The sequence below is a fragment of the Penaeus japonicus genome, unplaced genomic scaffold, assembly GCF_977035675.1.
Source record: "Penaeus japonicus unplaced genomic scaffold, GWHDUDI00000001_assembly GWHDUDI00000017, whole genome shotgun sequence".
NCBI classification, from domain to species: domain Eukaryota; kingdom Metazoa; phylum Arthropoda; class Malacostraca; order Decapoda; family Penaeidae; genus Penaeus; species Penaeus japonicus.
The window spans coordinates 23,514,443-23,526,942 of record NW_028234419.1 but is presented as its reverse complement, the minus strand read 5'-3'; the positions used below and the strand labels follow the sequence as shown (position 1 = coordinate 23,526,942).

The following is a 12,500-nucleotide window of genomic DNA, read 5'->3' as shown; positions in this document are numbered from 1 at the left end:
TCTCTACTGTGAATGACCCGGGTAGTTCTAGGAAGTAACACTTTTATATTTACTAGGATGCCCAACACTTTGATTCTCACTCTCCTACTGCAGAGGCTGCTTAGCAAAGGCCATGTTATCTAGAAATGTACATCATCTAATTATGTAAACATCTTAGGTATAGCTCATCACATGGTTCCCTGGAAGTTAAGATCACAAGAGTATAGGTACATATCACACTCTCACTGGAATTCACCTTGTCATTTTTATGCACTTTGACACACGGCTTATGGCTGCTTTGTCTGGGAAATATATTTCTCTGTCTATACAGAATACCATCTGTAATTATACAACCTGTTCTAACTTAATGCACTTTTACTTCACTTTTGAAGGTCCTTAATATAGTACATTGTACAGTTCTTGGTCTTTCAGTTTTACATGTTAACATTCACCAGGAAAACTCAAATTATGAAACAATAATATATTTATATCAGTGACTTAAGATAATCACATACCTTGACAGTATACTTTGCTGTTGCTTTACAACAACTATGTATATCATAAACACAACAGATGTCAAGGAAAATATCTTGAAACAACTCAAAGCTGCATAATGATAATAATAATAATAATAATCTAAGACATTCTACAAAGGACATTCGTAATTCTAACCCAACGTGAGACAGGATCACCACCCTGGATTAAAAGAACGGAGAGGGTTGGCCATCTGTTCTGACAAAAAACTGGAACTGTACTCTTATAGTCACCATAAAGACACTGCTTCTCATTCTTTAAGTTTAAACAAATAGAACACTTTAGTCAAATGGTCTGCCGTAGCACACCAATGGCTCTGTTTACCTCTAATCTATTGGGCATTTATTCATTTTTCAAGACATGGATTCAGGTAAAGTAGTTTTATCACATATTAAATCTCTCAGCTACATACATCTTTACATATATATCATTCATATCATCCAGCAAAACATTGCTAATACTGCACCATATATATTTTTTTCCTTTTTCTTCTGTCTTTTTCTTTTAGTAGTCAATATTTGTTCTTTGTTGGGCACCTCATCTAACAAGACAATCCTAGTTGCTTGCATCTTTTTATGTATATATACATTTTACCAAATCCTTTTTTCCTCCATCACAAATTTCTCCGTCTGCTTTGGTGCAAGAAGGTTGACATGAGCAAAGTTCTGCCGCAGGTATTCCAAAACCTCCGATGCGTGTGCTCTTCACTCCCTGGACAGTCGCCTCCACGAACGGCGTCGGTTAGAGCCCGGCCGTGTTGCCTGGCTGTGCTACGGCTGCACTCAGGCCTCTGAATCCCCTCTCGGTGCGATCTTCTGCACCATGCAGGAGCGCGCCACCGACTCAAATAGCCTGTAAGAAGGTAGTGGGCCACCTGTTAGAGGTGTTGCTGTCAGAGTAAAAGAGGTGGTGTGGAATACACTACTGTCCCTTTTGAATAAGTAAATACCATTGAATTATGAAAACTTTTTGTGGGAGAGGCATAGTTAATAAACACCAGAAGCATGTTCAACTAAATTGGCTTTAGAAAAAAAAAGTACCAGCACCAGCAGCTATTTCTTACAAATGGCATTAAATGTTTAACAAATATTATTTTCATCTTGTTTAAATCAAATAAAAAAATCTAGAATAAAGAAAAAATGCATAGTATTCCTACGTCATGCATCTACATACTCTTTGAAAAAATAACAAAACAGACAACAAATTCATATTTTCCAAAGATCAAAAGCACAAATATTCAAGACCTCTTCCACACAGACAGAATGCAGTGATTTATTCTAACATTCATGAACTGAGAGCCAAAGCATTTCTACCATACTTACTTCTCGATCTCCGGAGCACATTTCACGAACTCATGGCTCCAGAACTTGAAGGATGGGTTCTTGATGAGCTCGATGAAGGTGATGAGGAGCCCCCAGGGGTGTGGCCGATTGACAATCAGTCGTTCCAACAGCACCCTTGTAATCTGCTCTTGGATGGCTTCAGTGTTGGCTTCAGCAAAGAGATGGAGAAGTGTGCAACTGAAGTAGTGGGTGTGGCTGTTGGGGTATCGCAGCTGGTTGGCAATGGCGTTCAGGAACAGATAGCGACCTGATGTGAGGAAGCGAAGGGTTTAATATCATATTAGGCTTAATAAGCAACACAATTGCTTCATAAAATCCCTTTAAGAACCAGGTTATTCCATGTAATGGATGAAAACAGAGCTGCACAAAACTGACCTTCTGTGTCTAAATCAACACCAAGATTCTGGAATATGTCCATGTGGGCGGAATGAGCAATGGTAGACATGGATGGAGTTAGGCCTTTGCTGTGGATCTGAGCAATAGCCTGCATGCCAACATAGAGCACCAAAGCGTTCATCACAGACATGTTGTAGCGCATCCCCGGTTCATTGTTGACCTGTGTAGAAGGGCAATTTCGAAAATACCATCAGTCAAAGCAAATTTCATCAACCATTCTAAATGTACTTAAATATAACATGAAACTATTCTAAATGTACTTAAATAAAACATGAAATAAACAATACCAACTCACTCATTCATATGAGACAAGAAAACCACCAAGGTTATTGAGATACATAAAAACAAAACACCACAACCATCAAGACCTGCAAGAATACCAAAACCCACCTGCAAGAAGGTCCGCATGTCTGAAAGGAAGGTGACAGGCGTCCTGTTCTTCAAGTAGGAATCCAAGTTTTTCTTTAGTTCTGGGGGCTGGATGAGGCTGGCGACGTTAGTGGGGATCTTGGGGGAGACTGTAATCTCGGGCAGCATGTCCACTTTCAAGTTGGGGGTGAAGGGGTCGGGGAGCCTCATGTTCCGAGGGAAAGCCGAGAGGATGAGATTGCGCATTTGGATGCAGTTTGGAGGGATGACATCACAGAAACCATAGTGGTATTCACATAAGAACTCCGGGAAATCATGGAGCAGGACTAGCAGCACACGTAGTGTACCCTGTGAAGGGAAAAAGATTTTTGAGAATCAGAACTGTCACTTCAATATATATGGGGTTTATACAATTTCTTGTAGAGGAGGATTAGGAGGAAAAGGTTAAACAAAGTATAGCATGAGAATGGGAAAGAGGAAAACAGGGAAGAGATGGAGAAATCCATAGTTGACTAGTAGTTGGAAACTGATGAATGAATAGTAATATGTTTAAATTGCTATATACATATTCCTTTGCCTGGCAACCAACTAGTCTTCACACTCACCTTATAGAGCATTGTCAGAGGCTTGGCGAGCTCTGCATTCCGCAGGAAGGGTGCCAGGAATTTAAAGAGATCGGCCAAGAGCATGGAGTACATGGACCAGCCCTTCTGCTGGGGAGTGATGGCCAGCATGCGGCCGATGAAGACGCGGTGGCTCACAATCTCCAGCCAGGCATAGGCAAACCCTGGGCACTTACTTGGGCGAAGCAGATGTAGAGTTTGGGTGAAGGCCATAAGGACCTGGAATGGAGAACGTTATCATTGCGTCTTTGAGTCATGGCAGAGATCCTTTTTTTTCTTTCTTTTTTATTGAATATTAAGAAAGTCTAAATAACAGCTAATAAGAAAAAATAAAAAATAAATAAAAAAATATAAATAAAATAAAAACAGAATTCAAATAAAAATAAAATATCAAGTGCATTTACAATATTTCCTTTGGCAAAGATAGAAAGATCAAATATCTTAAAAGTGACAAAGATATACAAGTGTGTTAAACAAAGAGCACATGAACGACTACCAATAAAGAAATTCCATAAAAAACTTACAGTTACAGAAGGAACCTTTTTACACCCAGCCACAACAACCACACATGATAGTGAAAAGGTTGAGCTCAAAGAATTAAAGCCTCCGAATGAAGAGCAAATGTTTACCCGTGACACCTAGCTCTACCTCTCCAAGGTAAGAAACAGAAAATATATAAAACATTGTTATATTTACTGCCTGACACCTTATCCCTCCAGCCCCCATAAAGGCACATTCCCTACACCTTTGTCTTTTATTACTTAAAAAATAAATAATAAAAATAAATAAATAAATAAAAATAAAGAGATATAAACAGTTTCAAAGCTGCAGTTTCAATACTCAGGCTCAACTCTGGTCCCTACAATCACCTCTGGCCATGCAGCTTCCCTTGTTGTTTATATTACAATTACATTCCCTATGGCTAGGCTAGGGGTCTCCAAAATGGTCGATATCGACCCCCGGGGCTCACCGAGACTATCTGAGGGGCCAATAAATACCTCAGGGTTTAAAGGGAGCTGATAAACGCTGGAGTCGATTGTGAACTTGTAATCATCAATACTACAAACCAGAATAGACTGTAGCATGTTCTGCCTTTATTTCTTAGCCTATTTATTTGACAAGAAAAAAAGCATGAATCTATTATGGTTATTGGTCAAAACAGACACACACAAAAGAAAAATGTATTTACAGTAATTCAGACCTGTTTTCAAGATATCACTGCTTCCTCTATGCACAACTCATCCTTTACCTTTTACAAGTATTTCTGTCCCTACTCATTGTTTCACTATAAGTTAATGTTTTGTAAAAACTTTATAAACATTAATTCTAAATATTGAAAAATATTTAATTGATGTTACTGCTGCTAAACAATTACCAAAAAATCTTCCAAGTCAAAGAACTGACCCTCAATGTCCAACTCCCCTAATTCCCCAAGAGTGCACCTGGGCCTGGCCAAAATGGTGGTAATCCCCAACTTGAGTATGGTCCCAGAGTTAGATAAGGCTAGTGAAACCACAGCTTCCTTCCGAACATGAGGCTAGGTTATTTTGTTACTACAATGTGTTAAAACTAGTAAAGCAAGGATATCTATATCACGTGAAGTGACTCCTCTGTGTTTCAAGCTTCACAAAAACAAGTAAGGCACACAATCTGTCACTTCTCCAGACTCTGGAAGTGTGTATTCCAGACTCGGAATCTGAAACAGAAGATGCTGGCAGTAAAGAAAAATAAAGGAGACACCTTTAGCACACACACACAATCAAGAGTGCACATCTTCCGGAATTCTGAATCCGAACATGAAATAAATGGGATTCTCGTGAACAGCCTGCATGTGGAAATGCATGGCATGATAAAATATGAGCTTCAATTGCTTGGAAGCCTTCTCAACATAAGGACGACCATTTGCACAAAATACAAATGATGCAACTGTTAAGAGATGCGGAATTTGCTTCACACATTTACACAAAACTGAAAGATCAGAATGTGTTCATGTATATGCTGCTGCTTAATGCTCTTGCATTAATATTACATAAAGTCAATGGTGATGCTACTGTCTCTACAATATTTGTCTATGAAAAGGTTTAAAATCTACAATGCAAAAACTATGAACAAGGGGGAAAAAAAGAAAGTGAAAAAAATATCCTTCCTGAATTATAACTTCACATCATGCTTTTCAAGTAAAAAATGACAATATGGAAACATTTATGGTATAGAAGTAGTCATAATTAACAATCTGAAAAAATAATTATCAACAAATATTTTTTCTATGCACTTTAAAATAAATATCTTAATAGCTTGTGCCCATTCTGGACTTCAACACAAGTTAAGTCTATATAACATGAAAATTGTAAACATTTCAGAGTAAGAAGTATCAAGTATCCATAACAGAAAATTAATTCACATCTATTAAGAAAATAAAGTAAATATCTCACATAATACTAAAGCTATTTCAAAATATCATGAAATCTTTCCTCAAAATCATAAAAAGCATGGGCTAAGAAACTGCTAGCCATGTTCATGCACTGAATATGCTTGATGTATTTGGAGTGAGGGGGGGGGGGTGAAGGGGGAGACTATGCTTTCACAAGACTAAGGTCGTGATATAAATTTAGTATTTCTAAATAAGAAAGAACATCTGTTGGTCTTATCAGTCTCAGACACCATCCCTTCTTCAAAGATGACATACAATCCATTGATTATTGTCACCAGTCAGATATACTTCCTTTTAATTCTTTTTTCTTTATCTATTTTTGTAATGCCAAGCCTGAACATAAAATGAAGATATCCTACGGATGTTGATAATAGCTTTCTGTTTGCAGATGAGCCATAAGAAAAACAACTGACTACTAATTCAACAATCAAAAAATAACCGTGATTTTTATTGATTCATCAAAAAATATCACTGTAGGTTTCATACTTTCAAATAATGAAACTTCTCTCAATTCTACTTTGGGACAACCACTTTCAAAATGTAAATCTTATAAATGAATTATAATAAAACTGTATCAGGAACAACTAAATTTTTTTTCAGCATTCAACATAATAGCTACTGCTATTCAAGGGGAAGATGGAGGGACATCATTAATAGATATCAAAATAGAATGAGAAAAGAAGTGAAGAAAACACTACTACTGATAACAAGGGATGGAGCTAAAATTCCTAGTCTAGTCTTGTGCTTGGGAACATTAAAACACCTCCAAATGAAGCATACCAGTGGATGAACATGTGCTAGCATTGTTCCCTGAGAGTGTAGCTTACTTCACATACCGGAAGGTTGATGGACTCTAGGATCGCTTCTGGGGCGTTGAGCTCAAGGAAAAGCATGATGAGGATGCGGTGATATGGAAGCTGTTGGAACTCGGTGCCATTTGATTCAATGTCATGGATCATGATACCACACACGAGTCCTAAGACCTGTAAATTGAAATAGAATATTATATCTAATACATGTTAATAAGACTGGGTTGCATTAAGAAAGGTTTTGGTCTTACTAAATAATGACTCAAAGAATTTAGCTCTTATGTTCCAGAACATGCATCCACGCACTCAAATACTTGTTTTTACTTGTCGTACCTTATTAAGAAGATTGATCTTAGTGGTTGGGTTCGTTGCCTCCCCCGAATGTTTGACTAATAAGGCAATGAGACGTACAAATGCATCCAGATTCTGGAAGCATTTGCTGCGAACATAAGTAGGAGATGGTCCTTGGCCTTGCTCAAGAATGGATCGAACACAAAGATCACGACACATGCTTATGCAGATCCTGAAGAACCTGAAATACAAAAAATCATGCATGAAATGATTAACAGATCATATGAGAACTCATAATCAGGCTATCAGTGAAACTATTCCAAACAGGGACGTCAGGAGACCAGACCCATAGGCAGCTGCGCACCTGGTTATGAGATCATCTGTTTTGAGGATTCCGTGAAGATTCATCTGCTTCACGAAGTGCTGGAAGGCAGAGGCTGACCCCTGGCCAGCTGTTGGGGAATGGTACATCTGAATCCACTCCCGCAGCAACACCTCTGTCTTCTCCTGAAGGGCTGGAGGGTCGCTGAAGTCCCTGGCCTGTGTTACGCCTGAATGGAAGTGTAGGCTTGGCCCAGCAGCCAGGGCACTGTTTGTGCCACTGAGGCTACTGCCTCCTGCTAGCCGCTCGCTTGCTAGTAAGTCGTGCTTCAGCCGCAGTGCGTCAATGAGGGGCACAAGGCCTTCTGGAGCCTGACGGGAGTGGCACATGCGCACTAAGGCCTCCAGTGTTAGCTGCAAGTCTGATTCACTCAGGAAGCTGTTGCTGGGGTCGTCAACGAGGTATATCTGAGGAAATTTATAATGTATCATCAATACAATTATGACATTCATTTGTTTAGAAGACAAATCCTCTAAAAATAAAGATGCCATTTATGACTTAAATCAAAGGGCTGGATGTAGAGACCACCAGGAAATAGATGGAGGTGGATCCATTCACTTTCAAGGCCTTCAACCCACCTGAACAAGCTGCATGATGAAGAATGAAGGGATGTAGGATGGAAGCCTTGGGTCATCTAGAGTTCTAGCAAGGTGTTCATCCAGCAACTGCATGTTCAGCAAATTGGAACGGATCAGCCAGTCAACAACATCTAAGTTGTACTTCAACTCCTCACGGGATTCAGCCCAGCATCTGCAAGAAAGATTGTGCACGTTTTTATCAGGTTTATAGGGAGGGCTTCATCTACTAGATATCTTATCATATGTATACCCTACTCAAATATAATTGAAAATGAAAATTCCTATTAAACATGAAAGGATGACAGGGCATTCATTCCCTGTCCATTAACCCAATGATGACGGGTGTCACATATATGTGCTGCAGCGAAAAGTGTGAAACACTGGGTGTCAATACGTATGTGACACGGCATTGGCATCTGCTCACAGTCGAAGTGCACACACAGTCATTAAGTATTATGGCTATAACAGTGCTAGCTTCAGAGCTACAGGGTTCCAAAGTCAGCTTAAACCTTGTTTTGTGACCAATTTATGGAAAAATGCCATTTACGGGAGTTTGTGCTGCCCGGAGGGTAGAGAACTACTTTACCCATCCCTCTAATTTTTAGCCAATGCTACTAGCATTGTATAACAACTGGCTTGACTGCTAGTTTGGTTGTTACACGCACCATTGCCATAGGGTTAAACTATAAAAAAGTTTTCTTCTTGAAAGCAAGCAAGTATAGACACCTTACCATATACATCTGCAAACAAATTCATACTAGTCTCAGAAAAAAATGAATTATATCAATTAGAATCTATATATATTTAAAAAAAAAAAAAAAAAAAAAAAATAATAATAATAAATAAATAAATCAATCAATTAATCAATTAATAACTTGACACACAGACAAACCAAAAGGGAAAAATAATGACCATGCCACTCACTTGGTAACATTCTTCGATGTCCAGTTGGTTCCATAGGAACGGTGATCAGCCATGGCCTTCAAGACGATTAGGTGGCAGTCGCGGAACCGAAGGGCAAGCTGACTCAGTTCTGGTTCAGTTGGCAGCTCTCGTGCACCCTCCAGGAGGTTCTCCACAGCCTAATTCAGGAACACAGAAGCAGAAACTTTTAGTATGTTCTACCAGAATTTCTGTAATTTTCACTTTGTTTCCTTTTTGTCACAATATTTAAGTATATGTTAGATATTCATCCTCATTGTGACTCCCCCTCCCCCCTATTAACTCCCAACCATTATTATCCAATTAAAATCTATGGATGCCAAAACTCTCTAAATGTATTCCCAATAATCCCTCCTCCCTTCATCAAATCTATCAACAAAAAGCTTCAAAAATATAAATTTCCAAAAGACCCTTCTCAAGAAGAAGAAGAAGAAGAAGAAGAAGAAGAAGAAGAAGCATGATGATGAGGAGGAAGAGGAGGAAGAGGAGGAGGAGCAAAAGAACAACACAATACTGCCTCCCAACCTTCCTAAGCAGCAGCTGAGCGGCGTGTGCATCTCGGTTGGTCCGGGTGAGCAGCAGTCCCTCCCTGAGTGAGTGCAGCATGGGGATGAGGGAGGATGAGGGGGCTAGGGTTGTAAAGGCCTGGATGGTGTGTTCCAGCTCAGCACTGATGCGCTCTGTCAGAAGCAGGAAGGCTGTTGTCTCATCGCTTCCAAAGGCCTGCTGTTGTGAGTGTGGGGGTTGCTGCTGCTGTTGTTGCTGCAATGATTGAAAAGAATGGTTAAATCAATTATAGTCATTGTCATCATAATAAATAAACATATATTTCACAGAAAGATGGCAGTCATTAAAGACTTAACCATGAACAAAAACTTACTGAGCTTAGAGGAACAGGCTTAGTCAAGAACATGGTGTCCTGATCAGTGATGGGCAGGAAGCCTGGGATGTTCCGGGCAAACTCTTCATACACAGCCATTTGGGGTTGAGTGACGCCACCAACTTTCAGGCGGATGGGCTCTGGCATCCGCTCTGCCTGGTATGTCAGAACCACAGCATCGCAGTAGCGGCGGCCCTCTGTCCTTGCCGCTTTCCTCACCTCGTATTCCTGCCGGAAACAGAGTTATGGAAAGGGTAAGGGTAAGGAAAGCTGATAGTTTTCCCCATCCTGTATCCCTCAGTTTTTAACTAATCAAATTGAATGTTACCTTAATCACTAAAAAGTTGTCCAAAGAATCTGTCAGAGATTATCATCATCTAAATCAAACTAAAAGTATAAAAATGGAAAATGGGTAAAAAAAAAAAAAAAAAAAAAAAAAAAAAAAAAAAAAAAATATATATATATATATATATATATATTATATATATATATATATATATATATATATATATATATATAACAAATAGTGTGATCATTCTCATTTCTGATCTAATCAAGTTGATTAGTATGGAATGTTTATTACATATGACAAAGAGAAAATATATCAATATTAATATTTTCCATAATGTAAACCATTCACAAAGTTTATGAAAAAAGTTAATAAATAAAAATAAAAATAATAGCAATGACAACAAAAACAGTGAAGACAATGCCCTCACCTGTGCCAGCCTCTTATCCATTTCAATCACAGCCTTCTCTGCAGCAGTTTTCTGAATAAAGGCACAAGCTATACCCACATTCTCCTGAGCAATGGCTGCAGCCAGCTGCTCCATCTGCTCTAGCTGTTGTGGCAGCTGCTGCTGATTTGTCTGGGAAAAAAAAAATATATATACATAGAAAATAAATATAAGACATCAGTCTTTAAGGATATATGGGTAATACTGGCCTGTATTTCTGTTGTAAGCTCTTTATGTAGTCAAAAGTGGAGGAGTTATGGAAATACAAAATCATTACTTCAAACAATACAATATATTTGTATTTTTACAAGAACACAATGACAGTAATTCCATAGCTCTCAGTTAGTATCTTGTGTACAGAGGGAATTTAACCCTCTGATGTATCTTGATGACTATTCAACAACAGAAAAGCTGACATAGTAACAAACTTACTCGTGAAAAAGCCTGCATCAATCCCTGCTTGATGCTCTTGGCAATATTTGTAGCCAGATAATCTCTGCAAGTTATCATTGCCATTGCTGCTGTCAAGTTGCGCACCATGTGGTGTGTTGCAACTCGCATCCGAGACTCATCTGGGTCCAGAGCAAAGTCCTTCTTGATTATGTGCTCTGCTGTGGTGATGGCAATCTTGATACTGCGCTCCAATACAGCTGTCACTATTTCCTGGACTGCCATTTCTACAGCATGTCGCACAAGCTGTTTCAACTGAGCATTGCTTGCAATGCCACCAACCTGTGCCAGAACATCAGTTCCCCAATCATTAGTTGTGCTTGTGGGCATGAGAAAACTATCTGTACAATTTTTTTACTGCCTGGGCTGGGCATCTTAAGATGGTGTGTTTGCTAGACCTTTGGTATGATATACAAGTCTATATATGATATATTATGTCATACTAATTAGCATTTGGTATGATGCCCTTGTTAAACAACTGAAGTAATTTCAACAAAAGGAATGTGCCTATTGCAGAAGGGTTAAGATATATAACTGAATATGTAAGGAACACAAAGGGCCAGCCAACCAACCTGAGGTACTGAGACAGATATGTGAGGCTCAAGCCCCCGAAGGGACGTGACGGTGATGTCAGAGTAGATGAAGCGCGGCTCATTGACCGATGGTTGCTGAGACTGTATAGGTGTTGGAGTGGAGGAGGGATGGGGAGGCAGCACTGATGGAGGGGTTGGCGTGGCACCCACAGACGAGCTCTGTACAGTGACTGTGCTGGTGGGCATCTCCACCTGCCCTGGTGCACCCATTTGTGACCAACTTGTCTTTGCTGAAAGGCAAACCAAGGGACTAATACAATAACTAACTAGAGGTATACTTAGACATCCTTGGGATAGGGGGGTTATTTCTATACTGTACTTTAACCACTAATACTAAATCAAAGGAAACCTTTCCTAACACCATAATGTTGCTCTATCTATCTTATTTCCCAATACTATAAGCAATAACTATCTCAAAGACATTAATTAAATCCAAATCAAGAAGTCTGAGCATATAGAGTACAAGCTGTAGCTCAGGTTGTGCTAAATTCGCTTTTCTCTACCAGATTATGCCTGAATATTTATCCTCAAGTCTATACTTAAAAAAGACTAGATTTTTGCAAACCAATACGTGGGATACAAAAGGGTTAATCATGCCCTCTCTAGGTTAATCTTACTTTCTATTCATCATCCACTTTAAGATTGTATATCATATTACATTGGTTATCAATAGATAATTCTATAAAAAAAAAGCTTCCACTTGAATTACCTTCAAGCTCATTCTTAACCTAACTTTCACCCTTTCCTAACTCCTTAATAAACAAACAGGACGGGTAATCCAAGCTGTCAAGTCCATCATCCATCCTACTTCCACTAACAGGAACAACTTTCCTATATAATTTTGGTTGCTGTTATTCACTGTTGTCAAGGTATTATCATAACATCCCTGGGTAGTGTAGGAAATATAAAATTATACTACCCTCTTGCTAAGATTTTCTTCTTCTGAAGTTTGGTCCTTCATTGTTTGAATGTATTACCTTTCTTTATTAACATAATCCCTAATTAACGGTATATAAGAGCCAAATGTATCATGGGGATGCACTTTCAATGGCCAAGTAAGTGGTAGTTGTGGGATCCACTCATTAACTCTAATAACCTGAAGAGGAATTTTTTTTTACAATGTTTATAATTATTGTAACTTTTCTCTTCTTTAAATTCTCAGG

At 38.9% G+C, this 12,500-nt stretch overlaps 1 protein-coding gene across 15 annotated transcripts in view; it reads right to left on the bottom strand.

The window, feature by feature from the left end:
- Not1 (CCR4-NOT transcription complex subunit 1) overlaps positions 1-12,500 on the bottom strand; it is a 35,628-nt gene that overhangs the window by 1,071 nt on the left and 22,057 nt on the right. For 5 of the 15 annotated variants that reach the window (XM_086546157.1, XM_086546160.1, XM_042999519.2 and 2 more), the window contains 15 exons: positions 11,317-11,567; positions 10,727-11,026; positions 10,277-10,426; positions 9,558-9,785; positions 9,203-9,439; positions 8,660-8,817; positions 7,736-7,907; positions 7,140-7,564; positions 6,818-7,016; positions 6,512-6,658; positions 3,227-3,463; positions 2,643-2,969; positions 2,232-2,412; positions 1,836-2,103; positions 1-1,365 (listed from right to left, as the gene is read on the bottom strand). The exon at positions 1-1,365 is cut by the window's left edge and continues 1,071 nt beyond it. In XM_086546157.1, the coding sequence (XP_086402283.1) occupies positions 1,296-1,365; positions 1,836-2,103; positions 2,232-2,412; positions 2,643-2,969; positions 3,227-3,463; positions 6,512-6,658; positions 6,818-7,016; positions 7,140-7,564; positions 7,736-7,907; positions 8,660-8,817; positions 9,203-9,439; positions 9,558-9,785; positions 10,277-10,426; positions 10,727-11,026; positions 11,317-11,567 (3,350 nt within the window). In that variant the 3' untranslated portion in view covers positions 1-1,295. Of the gene's footprint in view, positions 1,388-1,835; positions 2,104-2,231; positions 2,413-2,642; positions 2,970-3,226; positions 3,464-6,502; positions 6,659-6,817; positions 7,017-7,139; positions 7,565-7,735; positions 7,908-8,659; positions 8,818-9,202; positions 9,440-9,557; positions 9,786-10,276; positions 10,427-10,726; positions 11,027-11,316; positions 11,568-12,500 lie in introns of all 15 variants that reach the window. The other 10 variants (XM_042999520.2, XM_086546156.1, XM_042999518.2 and 7 more) reach the window with 3 other exon arrangements.